This window comes from Hippopotamus amphibius, chromosome 15 (assembly GCF_030028045.1).
Source record: "Hippopotamus amphibius kiboko isolate mHipAmp2 chromosome 15, mHipAmp2.hap2, whole genome shotgun sequence".
Classification (NCBI taxonomy): domain Eukaryota; kingdom Metazoa; phylum Chordata; class Mammalia; order Artiodactyla; family Hippopotamidae; genus Hippopotamus; species Hippopotamus amphibius.
The window spans coordinates 14,362,796-14,382,606 of NC_080200.1; the positions used below are offsets into that span (position 1 = coordinate 14,362,796).

The following is a 19,811-nucleotide window of genomic DNA, read 5'->3' on the forward strand; positions in this document are numbered from 1 at the left end:
GATGGACTCCACTACAGATAATAATCTTGCCCACATATCATCATAATGATATCATCATGAAGATTAAATCAATTTACCCTTCATGTCCATTAAATTCCTCCCTCGGCGAGGATGGAAGATGCCTTAGAGGACTGGGGCAGGGAGGGTGGGGGGGACTCGAGGAGGGGGGGAGTCAAGGAAGGGAGGGAATATGGGGATATGTATATAAAAACAGATGATTGAACCTGGTGTACCCCCAAAAAAAAAATAATAATAAATTAAAAAAAAAATTCCTTTACAATAGCCAGGACATGGAAGCAACCTAAATGCCCATCAACAAATGAATGGATACAGAAGATGTGGCATATATATACAATGGAATATTACTCAGCTATAAAAAGGGATGAGATGGAGCTATATGTAATGAGGTGGATAGAACTACAATCTGTCATACAGAGTGAAGTAAGTCAGAAAGAGAAGGACAAATATTGTATGCTAACTCACATATACAGAATCTAAAAATGGTACTGATGAACTCAGTGACAAGAACAAGGAAGAAGATACAGAGAATGGACTGGAGAACTCGAGGTATGGGAGGGGGCGGGGGGTGAAGGGGAAACTGAGACGAAGCGAGAGAGTAGCACAGACATATATATACTACCAACTGTAAAATAGTCAGTGGAAAGTTGTTGTATAACAAAGGGAGTCCAACTCGAGGATGGAAGATGCCTTAGAGGACTGGGGCAGGGAGAGTGGGGGGGACTCGAGGGGGGGGGCGTCAAGGAAGGGAGGGAATATGGGGATATGTGTATAAAAACAGTTGATTGAACCTGGTGTACCCCCCAAAAAAAATAATTAAAAAAATAAAAAAAATTAAAAAAAAATTCCTCCCTCGGTCTGTCCATCTCTCTCTGTGTGTGTCTCTCTCTCTTTCTCTCTGTTTATTGGACACATTTTTGTGTGTTTTTTTATAATCAGTACATAAAATTGCTGTGGCAAAATAGACCCCCAAGATTATTTGTCCATGGGAGGCTTAAAGATAGGAATTTCTAGATACTGTTTCTGAGAAATGAGAATTGATGAGAAAGTTAATATAAGCTGGCCACCATGGGTTATATACATTTGTACTCTAAACAGTTGTGTGGGGAGCGGTGAGAAGAACATGGAACACACACCAAGAAGCCAGAGTGTGCTATGTTGCGTGTGTGTGTGTGCATGTGCACACGTGCATGTGTGCGCCTTATAGTGAGAGAACAGTTCTCAAACAGGAATACATGGGCGCCTGTATTCCAAGGTCATGCTTATAATACAGTCAACATTTGGTGCTAAGGGAGATCTGCTTCAATTGACAGGAGGCCTTTGCAACCAGATTAACAAAGTGCAAGATATACATAGTGTGGGCGAGAGACTCCCTGTGTCTTGAACTTTAAGCAGCAGTTAGGTCCCTTGTTCTCTGAATTCACTTACTCCATCACTCATCACTCTCTCTCTCTTTCTCTCTCTCTCTCTCTCTTGCTTATTATTATCCCCACTCTGGCCTCCTTTTTTGGATTTAAGCATCTGAAAGAAGCATCCTCCTCAGGGCCATTGCAGTGGCTGTTCCCTCTGCCAGGCACACACTTCCCCAGATATGCTCTGACTCTGCCTTCTCTTCCTTGAGATCTCTATTTATACGTCACTTTATTTTACTGTCTTGCCACAACACCCAGTAAAACATAACACCTCTTATATGCTCCCTGCTCTATATCTGCTTTGTTTGCTTCAAAGCCGAAGTCACCATCTCACATATTATATAAATTTTGTATTCACTTATATACTTTCACCATTATTAGATTTGTGGCAGTTTCTGTTTTTCAGCTTCTAAAAATTATTGACTAGACAATACCTGATAAGTAGCCTACACTGAATATATATTTCTCAAATGAATGAAAGACATTCTCATTTAAATTGGAGAATAAATAAGGTCTTGAGGGAAATGCTGAATTGAGGATGAAAATTCCTAATCAGTGATGAAAAGGGGATTCCCTGCAAGGAACCAGATCCGTACATAAAATACTGAAATTATTTCCTGACTGAAAAATATAAATTGTAATATTTCAGCTACATGAGTAATGCTTGTTTCTGAAAAGTTAATCTCATTGTTTTCCTCTTTCCTGGAAGTTACCTCCACCACATGGACCTAGAGAATGATACACATATTTCAGAAATTCTTCTTCTGGGATTTTCAGAAGAAGCAGAATTGCAGCCCCTCATATTTGGGCTTTTCCTCTGCATGTACCTGATCACAGTGTTTGGAAACCTGCTCATCATCCTGGCTGTCAGCTCAGACTCCCACCTCCAAACCCCCATGTACTTCTTCCTCTCCAACCTGTCCTTTGTAGACATCTGTTTCACCTCCACCACCATCCCAAAGATGCTGTGGAACATTCAGACCCAGAGCAAAGTCATCACCTATGAAGGCTGCATCATCCAGGTGTATTTTTATATACTGTTTGTATGTTTAGATGACTTTCTCCTGACTGTGATGGCCTATGATTGCTTTCTGGCCATCTGTCACCCTCTGCACTACATGGTCATCATGAACCCCCAGCTCTGTGTTCTGCTGGTACTGGTGTCCTGGATCATAAGTATCCTACATTCCCTTTTGGAAAGTTTAATGTTGTTGCAACTTTCCTTCTGCACAGATTTGGAAATCCCTCACTTTTTCTGTGAAATCAAGCAGATGGTCCAATTTGCCTGTTCGGACAACTTTCTTAATAATATGGTCATGCATTTTGCAGCTGGGCTACTGGGGGCTGTTTCCTTGGTTGGTATCCTTTACTCTTACTTTAGGATAGTTTCTTCCATATGTGGAATCTCATCATTTCAAGGGAAGTATAAAGCATTTTCCACCTGTGCATCTCACCTCTCTGTTGTCTCCTTATTTTATTGTACAGGCTTAGGAGTGTACTTTAGCTCTGCTACTACCCACAGCTCACACTCAAATGCAGTAGCCTCCATAATGTACACTGTGGTCACACCCATGCTGAACCCCTTCATCTACAGTCTGAGGAACAATGACATAAATGTTGCTCTGAAAAGATTATTTGGGAAAAATACTATAAAAGGTCTATTTTTCGAAAGGTAATGAAGTTCCATGATTGCAGTGATCAAATAGCCAGTGGGAAGTTGCTGTATAACAAAGGGAGTTCAACTCGAGGATGGATGGTGCCTTAGAGGACTGGGACGGGGAGGATGGCGGGGAGTCGAGGGAGGGAGGGAATACGGGGATATATGTATAAAAACAGATGATTGAACTTGGTGTACCCCCAAAAAATAATAAATAAATAAATAAATAAAATTTAAAAAAAAATTCTCAGGGTGAGAAAATGTATTGACTAATTCTTTGATAAACTTTAGAAATAGAACTTACTCCTTCTATGTATTTACTGACATTTTTATTTCAACCTCTCTAATCAAATTAACTCACTTTATTAAGATTTCTGATCTAAAGATGTCCTCCTCCTTCCCTTTGATGTTTTCCTACTTTCCAAAATGTATTCCCAATATTTGACTAGAAATACTTGGAAATTCCCATTTACCTAGTGAGGCAAAGTAGATTTTTAAAGAATTTCTTCTTGAATAACAAACATTGTACTGAATAATTTTTCTTTTGTTTTACTAAAAGAGTAATCATGAGTTGCTCTACTGCTGTGGGAAAAATACACTTGGAAACTAATGCTATTTATGAAGTTTTAGGAGAGGTAAATCTAAGACCATATTGTTTCACTTACGTGCACAGCAATCCTTTGTATATCACTATCTTAACTCTTCTGGAAAATGTAGACTTTAGCATACAGTGTGTTTTATAGATGGTCATTTGGTTCTAGCCTCCTCATTGGGGTCCTGTTCTCTTATTCAGCTCTGTGTCCACAGTGCCAGTCATAATCCTTGTGAAAAACTGATCCTCAAACACATGATCCCAAGAGGATTCTTCATTGAAAGAGAAATTTTAATAAAGAGATGGAACTAGCATGATCTTGGAGCCAGAAGTGACCTTAAATTTAGTGGAGCAGAATTTTAAATCATATAGTACATTACTATGTAAGAATATTTCTGTTTCATGTTGTACATCCTCTCATTGGAGGATGGAGAAGTGTTGTCTAAGCATGAGGAAGTATATAGATATGAGTGAACAAGTGATGGCATTTAAAATATTTTATTGAATTATTTTCTTTTTTCTGATACAAGACTTCCAGTGCTGCTTATAGTATAATTCATTGCATTGCTTTAAATGAAATACCTTCCTTCGGGAGGGAATACGGGGATATGTGTATAAAAACAGATGATTGAACTTGGTGTACCCCCAAAAAATAATAAATAAATAAATAAAATTAAAAAAAAAAAAGAAATACCTTCCTTCCTCAAAACTTGGTCATGACAACTAAAGGAGGGGTGAACAATCATTATCAGTATCTTCCAATTATATTTCTCCTTTATGCTCAGGAACCTACTCAACTCTATGGATTAAGAATGAGTAATGACATAAAAAGGAATGAAATCAAGTTATTCGTAGTGAGGTAGATGGACCTAAATACTGTCATACAGAGTGAAGGAAGCCAGAAAGAGAAAATACCATATGCTAACACATATATATGGAATCTAAAAAAAAAAAAATGCTACTGATGAACCCTGTGGCAGGGCAAGAATAAAGACGTGGATGTAGAGAACGAACTTGAGGACACAGGGCAGTGGGGGGAAGGGGAAGCTGGGACGAAGTAAGAAAGTAGCATTGACATATATACACTACCAAGTGTCAAATAGATAGCTCGTGGGAAGCTGCTGCATAACACAGGGAGATCAACTCAATGATAGGTGATGACCTAAAGGGGTGGGATAGGGAGGGTGGGAAGGAGCCACAGGAGGGAGGGGATATGGAGATATATGTATAAACACAGCTGATTGTTGTACAGCAGAAACTGGCACAACAGTATAAAGCAATTATTCTCCAATAAAGAGCTGGAAAAAAAAAGAGCATAAATCAGAATGAAAAAAGAAAGAATAAGTAATGACAGATTTTACATTTCTATGCACTCATATGACTGAACATCACCATTTTTCCTACAGAAATATGCATGTATTTTCAACCTGTCCTGGTTACCTGGAATGGAATCCCTATATAGACACGTTTTAATACAGTTGTATAAAATAAACTTTATAACAGAATGACGATCAATGCTGTCTTCAAATTTAAAAATAAATGCCAACACAAAGCAGCGGGTTATTATAATTGTCCTAACCTCTCTTAGCTTTGATTATTGTGTTACTTAGCTACTCCTGCGTTACAGCCATCCTAAAAGCAAACAATTTAACATAGTTCCTTTATTATCAAAGAAGAATTTATGGTGAGATGTTCTGAGAGTTTTCTGGTCTCACGGTCTCCAGTAAGATGTGAACCTATATCGTGTGCTTTTTAGACTCACCCACGATGCTGTGTGTGACTGTGATGATCTTCTCTTTCTTTTCTTTCTTTTTTTAAATGTGGCTTCCTTTGGTATTTTCCCCCTTATTTAAAATTGAGGCATATTTGACATATAACGCTATATTTGTTTCAGATATAAAACATAACGATTTATTATTTTTGTATGTTGAAAAATGCTCTCCACAATAAGTCCAGTTAACATCCATCCCCATACATAGTTACAATTTTTTTCTTGTCATGAGGACTTTTTAGATCTCTTTCAGCAACATCCAAATATGCCATAAAGTACTAAGGGGCTCTCCTGAATCGATATGTGATAAATTGACTCCATTTCTATGTCTAGGTTAACCTACTTCACAGAAAAAAAAAAATGAGTTCATCATCAAAAAAATGTGAATTACTTTAACTTTCCTTCAGTGTTCCTAAATCCACATATGACACTTTGGTTTCTTCCCAATTAAAGTGATATCTTCCATTCCCATTAAGTGTAAATTAGCTACATGTGATCTAGATCCTACCTGAACCATGCAGCATTAGATTTTCTAATCTTCTAATTTATTGGAGTATAATTACATACTAAAAATTGCACATATTTACTGCAGAATTTAGTGTATTATACAAGTTTTACACTATTTAAGAGTGTATACTACATGTTTCCATTTGTGTACAATTTTGGAAAGTGCACAAGATTTTAAAGGCTTTTTATGTAATTTTTAAGAATTTAGCCTCGTGGAGCCTCAGTTTCCTTGTTACTGAAGGTAATGTGGGATAGCAATCATAACTTCAGATGGATATATTGAGGAATCAGTGAAACATGTAGAAATACATCTTGAGCCCAAAGAAATGTTCAAAGGTAACGGTTGTGTGTATGTGTGTGTATATGTATGTTGGTACACATTTTTTTTTTCTTTTGAGAGCCTTCGTGCTTTCTGGAATTTTATTGGAATAAAATTGCTTTACACTCTTGTACCAGTTTTTGAGGTCCACCAAGGTCAATTATCTGTATTTATACACATATCCCCATATTCCCTCCCTCCCTCGACTCCCCCTCACCCTCCCCGTCCCAGTCCTCTAAGGCATTATCCATCCTTGAGCTGATCTCCCTTTGTTATACAGCAACTTCCCACTAGCTATCTATTTTACGATTGGTAGTATATAGATGTCTATGCTACTCTCTCACTTCGTCCCAGCTTCCCCTTCACCCCCCGCTCCCCCAAACCTTGAGTCCTCCAGTCCATTCTCTGCATCTGCGTCCTTTTCCTTGTCTTGTCACTGAGTTCATCAGTACCATTTTTTTTTTTAGATTCCGTATATATGAGTTAGCATACAATATTTGTCTTTCTCTTTCTGACTTACTTCACTCTGTATGACAGACTGTAGTTCTATCCACCTCATTACATATAGCTCCATCTCATCCCTTTTTACAGCTGAGTAATATTCCATTGTATATATATGCCACATCTTCTGTATCCATTCATTTGTTAATGGGCATTTAGGTTGCTTCCATGTCCTGGCTATTGTAAAGAGTGCTGCAATAAACATTATGGTACAAGTTTCTTTTGGGATTATGGTTTTCTTTGGGTATACGCCCAGTAGTGGGATGACTGGATCATATGGTAGTTCTATTTGTAGTTTTTTAAGGAACCTCCAAATTGTTTTCCATAGTGACTGTACCAACTTACAGTCCCACCAACAGTGCAGGAGAGTTCCCTTTTCTCCACACCCTCTCCAACATTTGTTGTTTCCAGATTTTGTGATGATGGCCATTCTGACTGGTGTGAGGTGATACCTCATTGTGGCTTTGACTTGCATTTCTCTGATGATTAGTGATGTTGAGCATCTTTTCATGTGTTTGTTGGCCATCTGTATGTCTTCTTTGGAGAAATGTCTATTTAGGTCTTCCGCCCATTTGTGGATTGGGTTATTTGCTTTTTTGGTATTAAGCTTCATGAGTTGCTTGTATATTTTGGAGGTTAATCCTTTGTCCGTTGTTTCATAGGCAATTATTTTTTCCCATTCTGAGGGTTGCCTTTTAGTCTTGTTTATGGTTTCTTTTGCTGTGCAAAAGCTTTTAAGTTTCATGAGGTCCCATTTGTTGATTCTTGATTTTATTTCCGTGATTCTAGGAGGTGGGTCACAAAGGATCTTGCTTTGATGTATGTCATAGAGCGTTCTGCCTATGTTTTCCTCTAGGAGTTTTATAGTGTCTGGCCTTACATTTAGGTGTTGAATCCATTTGGAGTTTATTTCTGTGTATGGTGTTAGGAAGTGTTCTAATTTCATTCTTTGACATGTTGCTGTCCAATTTTCCCAGTACCACTTATTGAAGAGGCTGTCTTTTCTCCATTGTATATTCTTGCCTCCTTTGTCAAAGATAAGGTGCCCCTCTGTGCATGGGTTTGTCTCTGAGTTCTCTATTCTGTTCCATTGATCTTCCTTTCTATTTTTGTGCCAGTACCATACTGTCTTGATCACTATGGCCTTGTAGTATATTTTGAAGTCAGGAAGCCTGATTCCACCAACTCCATTTTTCCTTCTGAAGATGGCTTTGGCTATTTGGGGTCTTTTGCGTTTCCATACAAATCGTAAAATTTCTTGTTCTAGTTTTATGAAAAATGCCATTGGTAATTTGATAGGGATTGCATTGAATCCATAAATTGCTTTGGGTAGTACAGTCATTTTCACGATGTTGATTCTTCCAGTCCAAGAATATGGTATGTCCCTCCATCTGTTTGTGTCGTCTTTGATTTCTTTCATCAGTGTCTTATAGTTCTCTGCATACAGATCTTTTGCCTCCTTAGGCAGGTTTATTCCTAGGTATTTTATTCTTTTTGTTGCAATGGTAAATAGGAGAGTTTCCTTAATTTCTCTTTCTGCTCTTCCGTTGTTAGTGTATAGGAATGCAAAAGATTTCTGTGCATTAATTTTGCATCCTGCTACATTACTAAATTCATCAATTAGTGCTAGCAGTTTTCTCTAGCATCTTTAGGGTTTTCTGTGTATAATATCGTGTCATCTGCAAAGAGTGACAATTTTACTTCTTCTTTTCCAATTTGGATTCCTTTTATTCTGTTTTCTTCTCTGATTGCTATGGCTAAAACTTCCAAAACTATGTTGAATAGTAATGGTGAGAGTGGACACCCTTGTCTTCTTCCTGTTCTAAGCAGGAATTCTTTCAGTTTTTGACCATTTAGAATGATGTTGCCTTTTGGTTTCTCATATATGCCTTTTATTATGTTGAGGTAATTTCCTTCTCTGCCCATTTTCTGGAGAGTTTTTATCATAAATGGATGTTGAATTTTGTCAAAAGCTTCTTCTGCATCTACTGAGATTATAATATGGTTTTTATCCTTCAATTTGTTGATGTGATGTATCACGTTGATTGATTGGTGTATATTGAAGAATCCTTTCATCCCAGGGATAAACCCCACTTGATCATGGTGTATGATCTTTTTAATGTGCTGTTGGAGTCTGTTAGCTAGTATTTTGTTGAGAATTTTTGCATCTATATTCATCAGGGATATTGGTCTGTAATTTTCTTTTTGTGTGACATCTTTGCCTGGTTTTGGTATCAGGGTGGTGGTGGCCTCATAGAATGAGTTTGGGAGTGTTCCTCCTTCTGTTATATTTTGGAAGAGTTTGAGAAGGATAGGTGTTAGCTCTTCTCGAAATGTTTGATAGAATTCACCTATGAAGCCATCTGGCCCTGGGTTTTTGTTTGTTGGGAGATTTTTAATCACTGCCTCAATTTCTGTACTTGTGATTGGTCTGTTCATAGTTTCTATTTCTTCCTGGTTCAGTCTTGGAAGATTGTATTTTTCTAAGAATTTATCCATTTCTTCCAGTTTATCCAATTTATTGGCATATAGTTGCTTGTAGTAGTCTCTCATGATCTTTTGTATTTCTGTGGTATCTGTTGTTACTTCTCCTTTTTCATTTCTAATTCTGTTGATTTGCATCTTCTCCCTTTTTTTCCTGATGAGTCTGGCTATTGGTTTATCAATTTTGTTTATCTTCTCAAAGAACCAGCTTTTAGTTTCATTGATCTTTGCTATTGTTTCCTTCATTTCTTTTTCACTTATTTCTGCTCTGATCTTTATGATTTCTTTCCTTCTGCTCACTTTGGGGTTTGTTTGTTCTTCTTTCTCTAATTGTTTTAGGTATAAGGGTAGGTTGTTTATTTGATATGTTTCTTGTTTCTTTAGGTAGGACTGTATTGCTATAAACTCCCCTCTTAGGACTGCTTTTGCTGTGTCCCATAAGTTTTGGGTTGTTGTGTTTTCATTGTCATTTGTTTCTAGATATTTTTTATTTCCTCTTTGATTTCTTTAGTGATTTCTTGGTTGTTTAATAGCATATTGTTTGGCCTCCATGTGTTTGTATTTTTTACAGTTTTTTCCCTTTAATTGATATCTAGGCTCATGGCATTGTGTTCAGAGAAAATGCTTGATAAAATATCAATTTTTTTAAATTTACCAAGACTTGATTTGTGACCCAAGATGTGATCCATCCTGGAGAATGTTCCATGTGCACTTGAGAAGAAAGTGTATTCTGTAGTTTTTGGATGGAATGTCTTATAAATATCAATTAAGTCGAGTTGGTCTAATGTGTCATTTAAAGCTTGTGTGTCCTTATTTATTTTCTGTTTGGATGATCTGTCCATTGATGTAAGTGGGGTGCTAAAGTCTCCTACTATTATTGTGTTACTGTCGATGTCCGCTTTTATGCTGTTAGCATTTGCCTTATGTATTGAGGTGCTCCTATGTTGGGGGCATAGATACTTAAAATTGTTATATCTTCTTCTTGGATGGATCCCTTGATCATCATGTAGTGTCCTTCCTTGTCTCTTATAATAGTCTTTACCTTAAAGTCTAATTTGTCTGATATGAGTATTGCTACTCCAGCTTTCTTTTGGTTTCCATTTGCATGGAGTATCTTTTTCCATCCCCTTACTTTCAGCCTATATGTATCCCTTGATCTGAAGTGGGTTTCTTGTAGGCAGCATATAGAAGGGTCTTGTTTTTGTATCCATTCAACCAGTCTGTGTCTTTTGGTTGGGGCATTTAATCAATTTACATTTAAGGTGATTATTGACATGTGTGTTCCTATTACCATTTTCTTAATTGTTTGGGGTTTGTTTTTGCAGATCTTTTCCTTCTCTTGTGTTTCCTGCTTAGAAAAGTTCCTTTAGCACTTGTTGTAAGGCTGGTTTGGTGGTGCTGAGTTCTCTTAACTTTTGCTTGTCTGGAAAGCTTTTGATTTCTCCATTGAATCTGAATGAGATTCTTGCTGGGTAGAGTATTCTTGGCTGTAGGTTTTTCTCTCTCAGGACTTTCAATATATCCTGCCTTCTGGCCTGCAGAGCTTCTGCAGAAAGATCAGCTGTTACCCTTATGGGTTTTCCCTTATATGTTATTTGTTGCTTTTCTCTTGCTGCTTTTAATATTCTTTCCTTGTGTCTAATTTTCATTAATTTGATTAATATGTGCCTCGGTGTATTTCTCCTTGGGTTTATTCTATATGGGACTCTGCACTTCTTGGACTTATTTCCTTTCCCATGCTGGGGAAGTTTTCCACTATAAGCTCTTCAAATATTTTCTCAGACCCTTTCTTTTTTTCTTCTTCTTCTGGGATGCCTATAATTCAAATATTGGTGAATTTAATGTTGTCCCCAAGGTCTCTGAGACTGTCTTCCATTCTTTTTATTCTTTTTTCTCTTTCTTGCTCTGTGGCATTTATTTCCCCCATTCTATCTTCCAACTCACTTATTCGTTCTTCTGCCTCAGTTATTCTGCTGTTTATACCATCTAGAGTATTTTTAATTTCAGTTATTTTGTTGTCCATTACTGTTTGTTTGCTCTTTAGTTCTTCTGAGTCCTCATTAACTGTTTCTTGTATTTTCTCTATTCTGTTTTCAAGATTTTGGATCATCTTTACTATCATTACTCTGAATTCTTTTTCAGGCAATTTTCCTGTTCCTTCTTCATTTATTTGGTCTTGTGGGGTTTTTTTCCTGCTCCTTTGCCTGCATGGTGTTTCTTTGTTTTCTCATTTTGTCTAATTTATAGGATTTGCTGTCTCCTTTCCCTTCTCTACCTAGTAGTAATTCCTCTTGTTTCTGCCCTCTGCCCCTGTGGTGGTGTTTGTCCTGTGTCTTGCGGAGGCTTCCTGGTGGGGGTGTCTGGTGTCTGCTTTCCAGTGTGTGGCGCTGTGTCTTTTCTCTCTAATGAGCACGGCCATGTCAGGAGGTGTGTTTTACAGTATCTGTGAGGTTAATATGGCTTTAGGTAGTCTGTGTGCTTATGGGTGGGTTTGTGTTCCTGTCTTGTTTGTAGTTTGGCCTCTTTTTTCTTGGCAAGAACTCAGCCAATTCAAAACCGTGGACTTAGGTCACTATTGCCCTGTAACTCCTCTTTCCCCTCTATAAAAGCTTTCTCCTTCCCTTGCTGTGCAGAGTTGCATGTGGCTCGACATGGCTGCAGACCTCTAAGAGGAATTCTCTACTGATCCCAAATAAAGCCATTTTTTGAATGAGTTGTTGCTTTTGTTGATATTGAGCTGTATGAGCTGTTTGTATATTTTGGAAATATACTGCATATGTTTATCTTTTATTATAACTTTTTAAAAAATTTTTATTGGAGTACAGTTGATTTGCAATGCAATTTAATTGAAGTTTCTCTTTCTTCATTTTCACAGTGGAAAAAGATACTATATCTCCAGAACCTTTCTATTCTCCTTAAAAAAAAAAAAAAAACCAAAAGCAAATAACAAGGCAGGAGCAACTGTGTTCCTTTCATATTAAAGCTCAGGCAATAGACGCCTTGTCTCAAGACACATTAGCCTAAACAATTAGGGAATTCATACTTATGTCACTGGTTAAAGACTGCCATTTAGTCCTTCATTATAAAACATCATAAATTATACATGATATATTTAGATATTTTAATGTACTGTATCCTGAGATTAGTACCATACACAGGTTGCATTTAATGTTAGGATCCACTCTTGACAAAGTACTATTATGACCTGTATTCTCCATCATAGAAATGAAACTTAGAGGGGCTTAGGGATTCTGCTATTTCCTTGTATTGCATTTTTCATTTCATTTATTGTATTCTTCAGCTCTGATGATTATTTTTTCTATATTTTCTAGTTCTTTGTTGACATTCTCACTGGGTTCATCTATATTTTTCCCAAGTTCAAGTACATTATTTATCTATATGTCAATGAGTTTTTAATGGAGTTTTATCCTGTTATTTCATTTGAAAGATATTCATCTGTTTTCTAAGTGTTTTAATTTTCTCTGTCTCTATGAAATTAGATGAAACAATTACATATTCTTTTCTTGAATGTGTGTCCTTGTGTGGGAGCATCCCTATGCTGTCTGCACGTGCCCAGTGGATTTGGTGGAAGAGCTGGGTCCAAAGTGAGCGTGGGCTACATCTTCTCCCATATTGTGCTGGTGGTTGCTGCCTTGGTCGAAAGTAAGCCTGATTCATAGGGGATAGTGCTAGAGGCAGCTGGGGTCCAGGTCTTCTTTTAGGCTCAATGGTGGTTGCAGCCCTACTGGAGGCTGGACCTTCACCTGCATTTCGGGGCTGCACTTCTCAGCTGGTTCCAAATTTCCCCAGTGTGTGTGTCTTAGTTAGAAGTGTGTTCATAGCTGAAGGTGTTGGCATTGAATTACTGAGCTGTTCTACTCTTTCCTTGGGGTGTGTGTGTGTGTGTGTGTGTATTTGCAATGGTAATGGTGGTCTCTGTCCTGGCTTCAGGCGGAGCTGGGGCCCAAGCTGGCTTCTCTCCCCGCTGGAGCACAGGTGCATGCACAACAGCAAAGGCAGCCTCCACTCTGCCTAGAGGAAAATTTAGCCCAAGTGTCTCCACTCCTTCCCAAGTCTGTACACACATGCTGGCAATGACAGTCTCTGCCTGGCTAGAGTCAGGACCAGTACCTGAGCTGTATCCACTTCTTCCCTGGTTCATGCAGGCATGTTGGCAATGGTGGCCTCTGCCTTAGCAGGGAGCAGTGCTGGAGGAGGAGGGCCTGGAGCACGACTCAGTACAGAAGGGGGGACACAGTCAGTGTTCCAGGTGCGCTGGCAAGAGCCTTAGGCAGTTTTCAATATGTTGCCCCAATGCTGGATGGGGAGTAAGGAAGTTTGAGCATGTGCTCTTTAATACTGGAGTCTTGGTTCTTACAGCCCTCCAGGGAACCTCGATGGATTTCAAACCAGCCCAGTGAGCACATCTTCTTAGTGTTGGACCTGTTGACTGAAAGAAAAACACAGTGTAAGAGTTGTGAATGTCAGGTTTTTTCAAAGCCCTTACTGAGTGCTTTAGCCTGGGAAACAGCCTCTCAGTAGCTCTGAGAGGACATCTCTAAAGAGGTACGGGGAGACTCCTGTGTACACATATGACTTCAGCCTGGGAATATATGCCATCAAGCTTACATCTCTGTAAAAGTTTACAGCTAGTCATTAACTGATACTTCAGTTAATGATTTTAGTGTTTTTCTATTTATGGGAAGATGCAAGAATCTAACTTCATTAAAAGTCTTCCTAAGAATTATCTAAGTACCTAAGGGGCTTGTTTTTCTAAAACAGAGTGTCTTATTCTGTTTCTCATCCTTAATTCATTTCAGGGTGCACTGTTGGTCCATGACCACAGTGGCTTATGACGTAATCCTTGCTGAATTAGACAGTGGGCAATGTTCTTTGTTTTATAAACCTCAGGGCTGGACAGCGTAATATATGGCTCAAACCCCTAGCTCCCCAGGGAGGATCCCTGAGCCTGTGATAGTCCCCTTTGCTTCTGGGTCACTCAGTGGGTATGAAGGTCCTGACTAGATCCTTTCTCCTCCACTTCCAGCAGATTCTTTGATGTTCTTTCTTTATAATCTTGTTTATAAAAGAGCCATTCTTCAGATTTTTATCAACCAGAGTTGCTGTATATTTATTTGTATTTTTGATGTGTTTGTGGGGTACTGAGCTCCGGGTCTTCCTACTCCTCTATCTTGATCCTGCTTCACCCCTGCATTGTTGAGTTCAAAGTTCACTTCTCTTTTTGGCATCAAAATTAAATACAATAATTAATTAATCAAGCAAACAAACACAGGGATCTCTCAGCTCTTGGCGAGGCTAGACCAAGTCTCAGGTGACTCAGATAAAATTTTTTTGGCTTCCATTCTACCTGACTCTTTGATGAAATACCTACTGGACTCTTGGATTCACCTGGATGAGATTTCTAAGAGAAACATTGCCTTATGGAAGTCAGAATTCCTCCTGGATGATTGAGGATGGGGATTGCACTTATGTCCCCAGATAAAACAGCAGGAAGGGATGAAACATCAGCCCCCCAGCCAGACTTAGGACTCAAAAGAAACGTTTTCTTTTTCTGAGCTCAAGGTTACACACCTTGAGGGACTGCAGCAAGGAGACATTTACAGTTACCTATATCTGTCCATCAGGTATATTTTTCTTTTGTTACTCCAAGCGCTAATCACATGATTTCTTTGGAGGAAACTGGTCTAGACAGAAACATCCTACTGAATGTTCCCTAGAAACTAGGTTAGAATCCAAGTGAATTCTTTTTTTTTATTTTAATTTCTTAACCATGAACTCTTGCCGAGACCAGCTCGGCGACTCGAGGTGAGTGACGGGTGCCGCAAGCTTGAAGAAGACACAGACACAGACTGAAGAGAAAAGTGGGACCGGGGGGCTCAAGACCTCTCGGATCAAGAGCCCCGCTGACTCATCCCAGGCTTCTTTTATTGAGTTCGTGGGCTAACATTCTCAGGTTACACTCATAAACAATCAAAGGCCTCACATGACTGAGGCAATTATCTTTGTTTACTTCCTGGATCTGAGTTGAGCAGGTGTGGATTTGAGCTGGGTGTGGAGAGCAAAACAGCCCTGGGGGTAGGAGACCTCTCTCAGATATTGGGGGTCTGTGCCCCACCCGTGTTGGCCCCTCTGCGACTGTGCCTGTCTTAGGTTGTTCCTCCCTTGAGGAATCTTACCCGTCTTTGGCTAACCAGTCATCCTCTAGGGCCAAACACGGTGATATAAGGAAGGTTCTATGCACCACCCCTGTTGGCCCCTCTGCGGCTGTGCCTGTCTTAGGTTGTTCCTCCTCTGAGGAATCTTACCCGTCTTTGGCTAACCAGCCATCCCTCAGGACCAAACAGGGTGATATTAGTCTCCACGCCCCGCACCCTCAGCTCCTCCACTGCTCAAGCAGGACATTCTGAATCCCATCGCTCGGCCCACATACATTAACATTTTCAATGCTTCAAAAAGGTTCCAGAATGTCTTCCCACAAACTCTCATGCTTTACGAGGTCTGACCTCCCAGAACCTTATCACATCCCTGAGTTCAAGTTACCTCCAAAGCCTAAGATTGAGGAACCAGACTAGATTAGGTCCATTTCCCACAAAACTTTGACTTCTGGGGGTGTTGACAGAAAACAAGTAGACTTCAAGTTATTCCTCCAGCAAAGATGAGTTTATTTGGGATCAGCAGAAAATCGTGATTTGGGACCTGCAACCGCAGGAAGTCACATGCCAGTCTCTGCACAGCCAAGGAAAAAGTACAGTTCTATAAAGGGGGAAAGAACTTAAGAGGGCTATAGCAAGCAAAGAGTCCATGACTTTTCATTGGCTGAGTTCTTACCAGGAAAAAAAAGAGGAATTTTTCTTCTTCCTGCTGGGCTCTGCTATCATCATAGGGCCTGAGAGCTTCACCTTCTGGTCTTCTGTCTCTTTTTGTTTTCTATCTAATAATATTTTACAGTGGCAAGAGCTGCTGGTATCTCCACAAAATTTATATTTTTCCTTTTCAAAAAAAGAACTGTGTTCCCTTCATATCAAACCCTATGCAATGGGCTCCTTGTCTCATGACACAGTTGCCTAAACAACTAGGAAATTCTTCTGTATATCTCAAGTTAAGAGCTAGCATTTAAACCTTCATTATAACACATTTGTAAGTTGCAAGTGATATATTAAGGTATTTTTATGCTCTGTCACCTAAGATTAGCACCTTATATAGATTGTCTGCATTAATTTTTAGAATCCATTCTGTGACATAATATTATTATAAACTACATTCTCCAATGCAGAAGTGGGACTTGGTGATTAGCCCAAAATTATAATCCGAGTAAGGATGGATCTCGTTGTCAGAATGCTTCCAGTTCTCAAACTCTGTACAGAATTTTTCAACCAGAGATGATTGTGTCCTTTGGAGATACTGGGCAAAGTCTGAAGTGATGCTGTTAAACAGCTACAATGCACAGGACAGCACCCAACACAAAGAATTTTCTAACCCCAAATGTCAACAGCTAGAAGGTGAGAAAACCTATTCTGGACCAGTACATCTCCAGCTCCAATGTGCGTACCATTTACCCAGGATGTAAGACCAAATGCAAATTCAAATTAATCAAGTCCTGGTGGGCCCAGAAATTCTACATTTCCGACTAGCTCCTGGAGTTGATACTGCAGGTCCAGGTCTGAGGACTACATTTTGTGTAAAGATTCTGTGGTTTTGTGTTAGATTCAGGTGTACATATTTTAAGGTCATCTCTGCATGTCAGTTATACCTCAATTTTAATAAAGAGATAGGAACTAAAAGTTGTTACATAAAAGAGACAGAGACAGAGATAGAGACAGAGAGAGGTCATCATAACCACACACAACATCATGGGTGAGCCTTAGAAACACAATGTTGAGACTCACAGTTGACTAGAGATTCATAAGGAGACCTGCAGTGCTCAGAACAATGCCACACCATACATTCACATTGGGTAACAAGGGAATTATGTTAACTCATTTGCTTTTAGTGTGCCTTGTTATGCAGGAAATGTGTATGCAATACAATAATCAAAGCTAACAGAAGTGAGGACAATAATGATATTTTAAAAGGCTAATCACTTGTTCACCCATATCTGTAAGTTTCCATATGCATCCACAACAATCCTTCCTATTCCAATGAGTAGATGTACAACATGAAAAAGAAATACTGTTACATAGAAATACATTGTATGTTTTAAAACTTTACTCCCTTAAAGGTAGGATCATCTCTGGTTCTAATATCATACTAGCTTCATCTATTTATTTTTTTATATAAATTTATTTATTTATTTATTTTATTAGCTGTGTTGGGTCTCCTTTTGCTGTGCGCGGGCTTTCTTTAGTTGCGGTGAGTGGGGACTGCTCTTCATTGTGGTACGCGGGCTCTTCATTGCCATGGCTTCTCTTGTTGTGGAGCACGGGCTCTAGGCGCATGGGCTTCAGTAGTTACAGCACATGGGCTCAATACTTGTGACTCACTGGCTCTAAAGCACAGGCTCAATAGTTGTGGCGCACGGGCTTATTTGCTCCATGGCATGTGGGATCTTCCTGGAGCTGGGATTGAACCCGTGTCCCCTGCATTGGCAGGCAGATTCTTAACCACTGCACCACCTAGGAAGCCCTAGGTTCATCTATTTATTAAAAGTTTTTCTTTCAATAAAGAATCCTCTTGTGATCATGTATTTGATGATCAGTTTTTCAAAGGGACTATGATTCATACTGTGAACACAGAGGTGAATAAGAGGACAGGATGCCTATGAGAAGAATAAAACCAAATGACCATCTATTAAACACAACGTATTCCAAAGTTAACCTTTTTTGAAGAGCAATTAAGATAGATTTAATTCTACTATATATTCTGTAAACGGCCTTCGTTGTCAAATGTAGTTTTTTTTTCCACAGCAGTAGAACAGCTCCTTACTATTCTTTTTGAGAAAACAAAAGAAAAATTATTCAGTATGATATTTGTTATTTGAAAATAAATTATTCTTAAAAAATATACTATGTCTAATAAGTAAATGGGAATTTCCAAATATTTCTAATCCAAAGGTAGGAATAAATTTCAGAAAGCAGGAAAGCAAGAAAGGGAAGAAGTAGGATATCATGAGACCAGAAACTTAATAAAGTTACTTAATTTGAACAGAGAGTTTGAAATAATTACATCAAGGAATACATAGAAGGAGTAAGTTCTATTTCCACAGTCTTTTCAAAGAATTACAATTTCTCTGTGTGAAGCTTTGATCACCACAACTGTGGCAGTTCTTCACCTTAGGAAAACTGGCCCATTTATAGTTTTCTTCCCAAATAATCTTTCCAGAGTCCTCTTTATGTCTTTGTTCCTCAGACTGTAGATGAAGGGGTTCAGCATGGGTGTGACCACAGTGTACATCACCGAGGCTGTTGCACTTGAGTGTGAGCTGTGGGTAGCAGCAGGGGTAAAGTACACTCCTAAGACTGTACAATAAAACAAGGAGACAATGGAGAGGTGAGATGCACAGGTGGAAAATGCTTTATACTTCCCCTGAGCTGAGATTCCACGTAGAGAGGAAACTATCTTTGAGTAAGAGTAAAGGATACCAAACAGAGGACCACCACCCAGCAGCACAGCTGCAAAATATATCACTATATCATTAACAAAAGTGTCAGAACAGGCAGATTGGACAATCTGCTTGAATTCACAAAAAAAATGAGGAATTTCCAAGTCTGTGCAGAAGGACAATCTCAATACCAATAAGCTATGCAACAAGGAATGCAGGACACACATGATCCAGGACACCAGCACCAGCAGTCCACAGAGCCGGGGGCTCATGATGACCATGTAGTGCAGGGGGTGACAGATGGCCACAAACCGGTCATAGGCCATCACAGTCAGGAGAAAGTCATCCAAACATACAAATAGTATATAAAAATACATCTGGATGATGCAACCTTCATAGGTGATGACTTTGCTCTGGGTCTGAATGTTCCACAGCATCTTTGGGATGGTGGTGGAGGTGAAACAGATGTCTACAAAGGACAGGTTGGAGAGGAAGAAGTACATGGGGGTGTGGAGATGGGAGTCTGAGCTGACAGCCAGGATGATGAGCAGGTTCCCGAACACAGTGATCAGGTACATGGAGAGGAAAAGCCCAAATACGAGCGGTTGCAATTCTGCGTCTTCTGAAAATCCCAGAAGAAGAATTTCTGAAACTTGTGTGTCATTCAATAGGTCCATGTGGTGGAGGTAACTTCCAGGAAAGAGGAAAAGAACATAATTAATTTTACAGAAATGAGTATTACTCACATAATTGAAATATTACAATTTATCTTTTTTGGTCAAGAAATAATTTCAGTACTTTTTGTGTATGGATTTGTTCCTTGACAGGAATCCCCATTTCATCTCTGATTAGGAATTTTTACCCCCAAACCAACATCTCCCTCAAGAAGTTTTACATTCTACAGTTTATATGAGAAATTCTCTCATTCATTTAAGAATATATGACGGTGATTCTAAAATTATCTGCACTGCGGTTGTATTAATACTTCTAT

General features: G+C 39.0%; 2 protein-coding genes across 2 annotated transcripts; one reads left to right on the forward strand and one right to left on the reverse strand.

The window, feature by feature from the left end:
• Positions 1-2,131: 2,131 nt before the first annotated feature.
• LOC130836267 (olfactory receptor-like protein OLF4) lies at positions 2,132-3,106 on the forward strand. Its single transcript, XM_057708330.1, has one exon. It carries the CDS (start codon positions 2,153-2,155, stop codon positions 3,104-3,106), a length of 954 nt encoding a protein of 317 aa, XP_057564313.1. The 5' UTR covers positions 2,132-2,152.
• Positions 3,107-18,546: 15,440 nt separating this feature from the next.
• On the reverse strand, positions 18,547-19,527 carry LOC130836268 (olfactory receptor-like protein OLF4). The gene has a single exon (XM_057708331.1). It carries the CDS (start codon positions 19,495-19,497, stop codon positions 18,547-18,549), a length of 951 nt encoding a protein of 316 aa, XP_057564314.1. The 5' UTR covers positions 19,498-19,527.
• Between the last annotated feature and the right edge of the window lie 284 nt (positions 19,528-19,811).

Excerpts from the sequence above, each read along its gene's own strand:
- LOC130836267 (XM_057708330.1), top strand. The coding sequence starts at position 2,153 with ATGGACCTAGAGAATGATACACATATTTCAGAAATTCTTCTTCTGGGA.
- LOC130836268 (XM_057708331.1), bottom strand. The coding sequence starts at position 19,497 with ATGGACCTATTGAATGACACACAAGTTTCAGAAATTCTTCTTCTGGGA.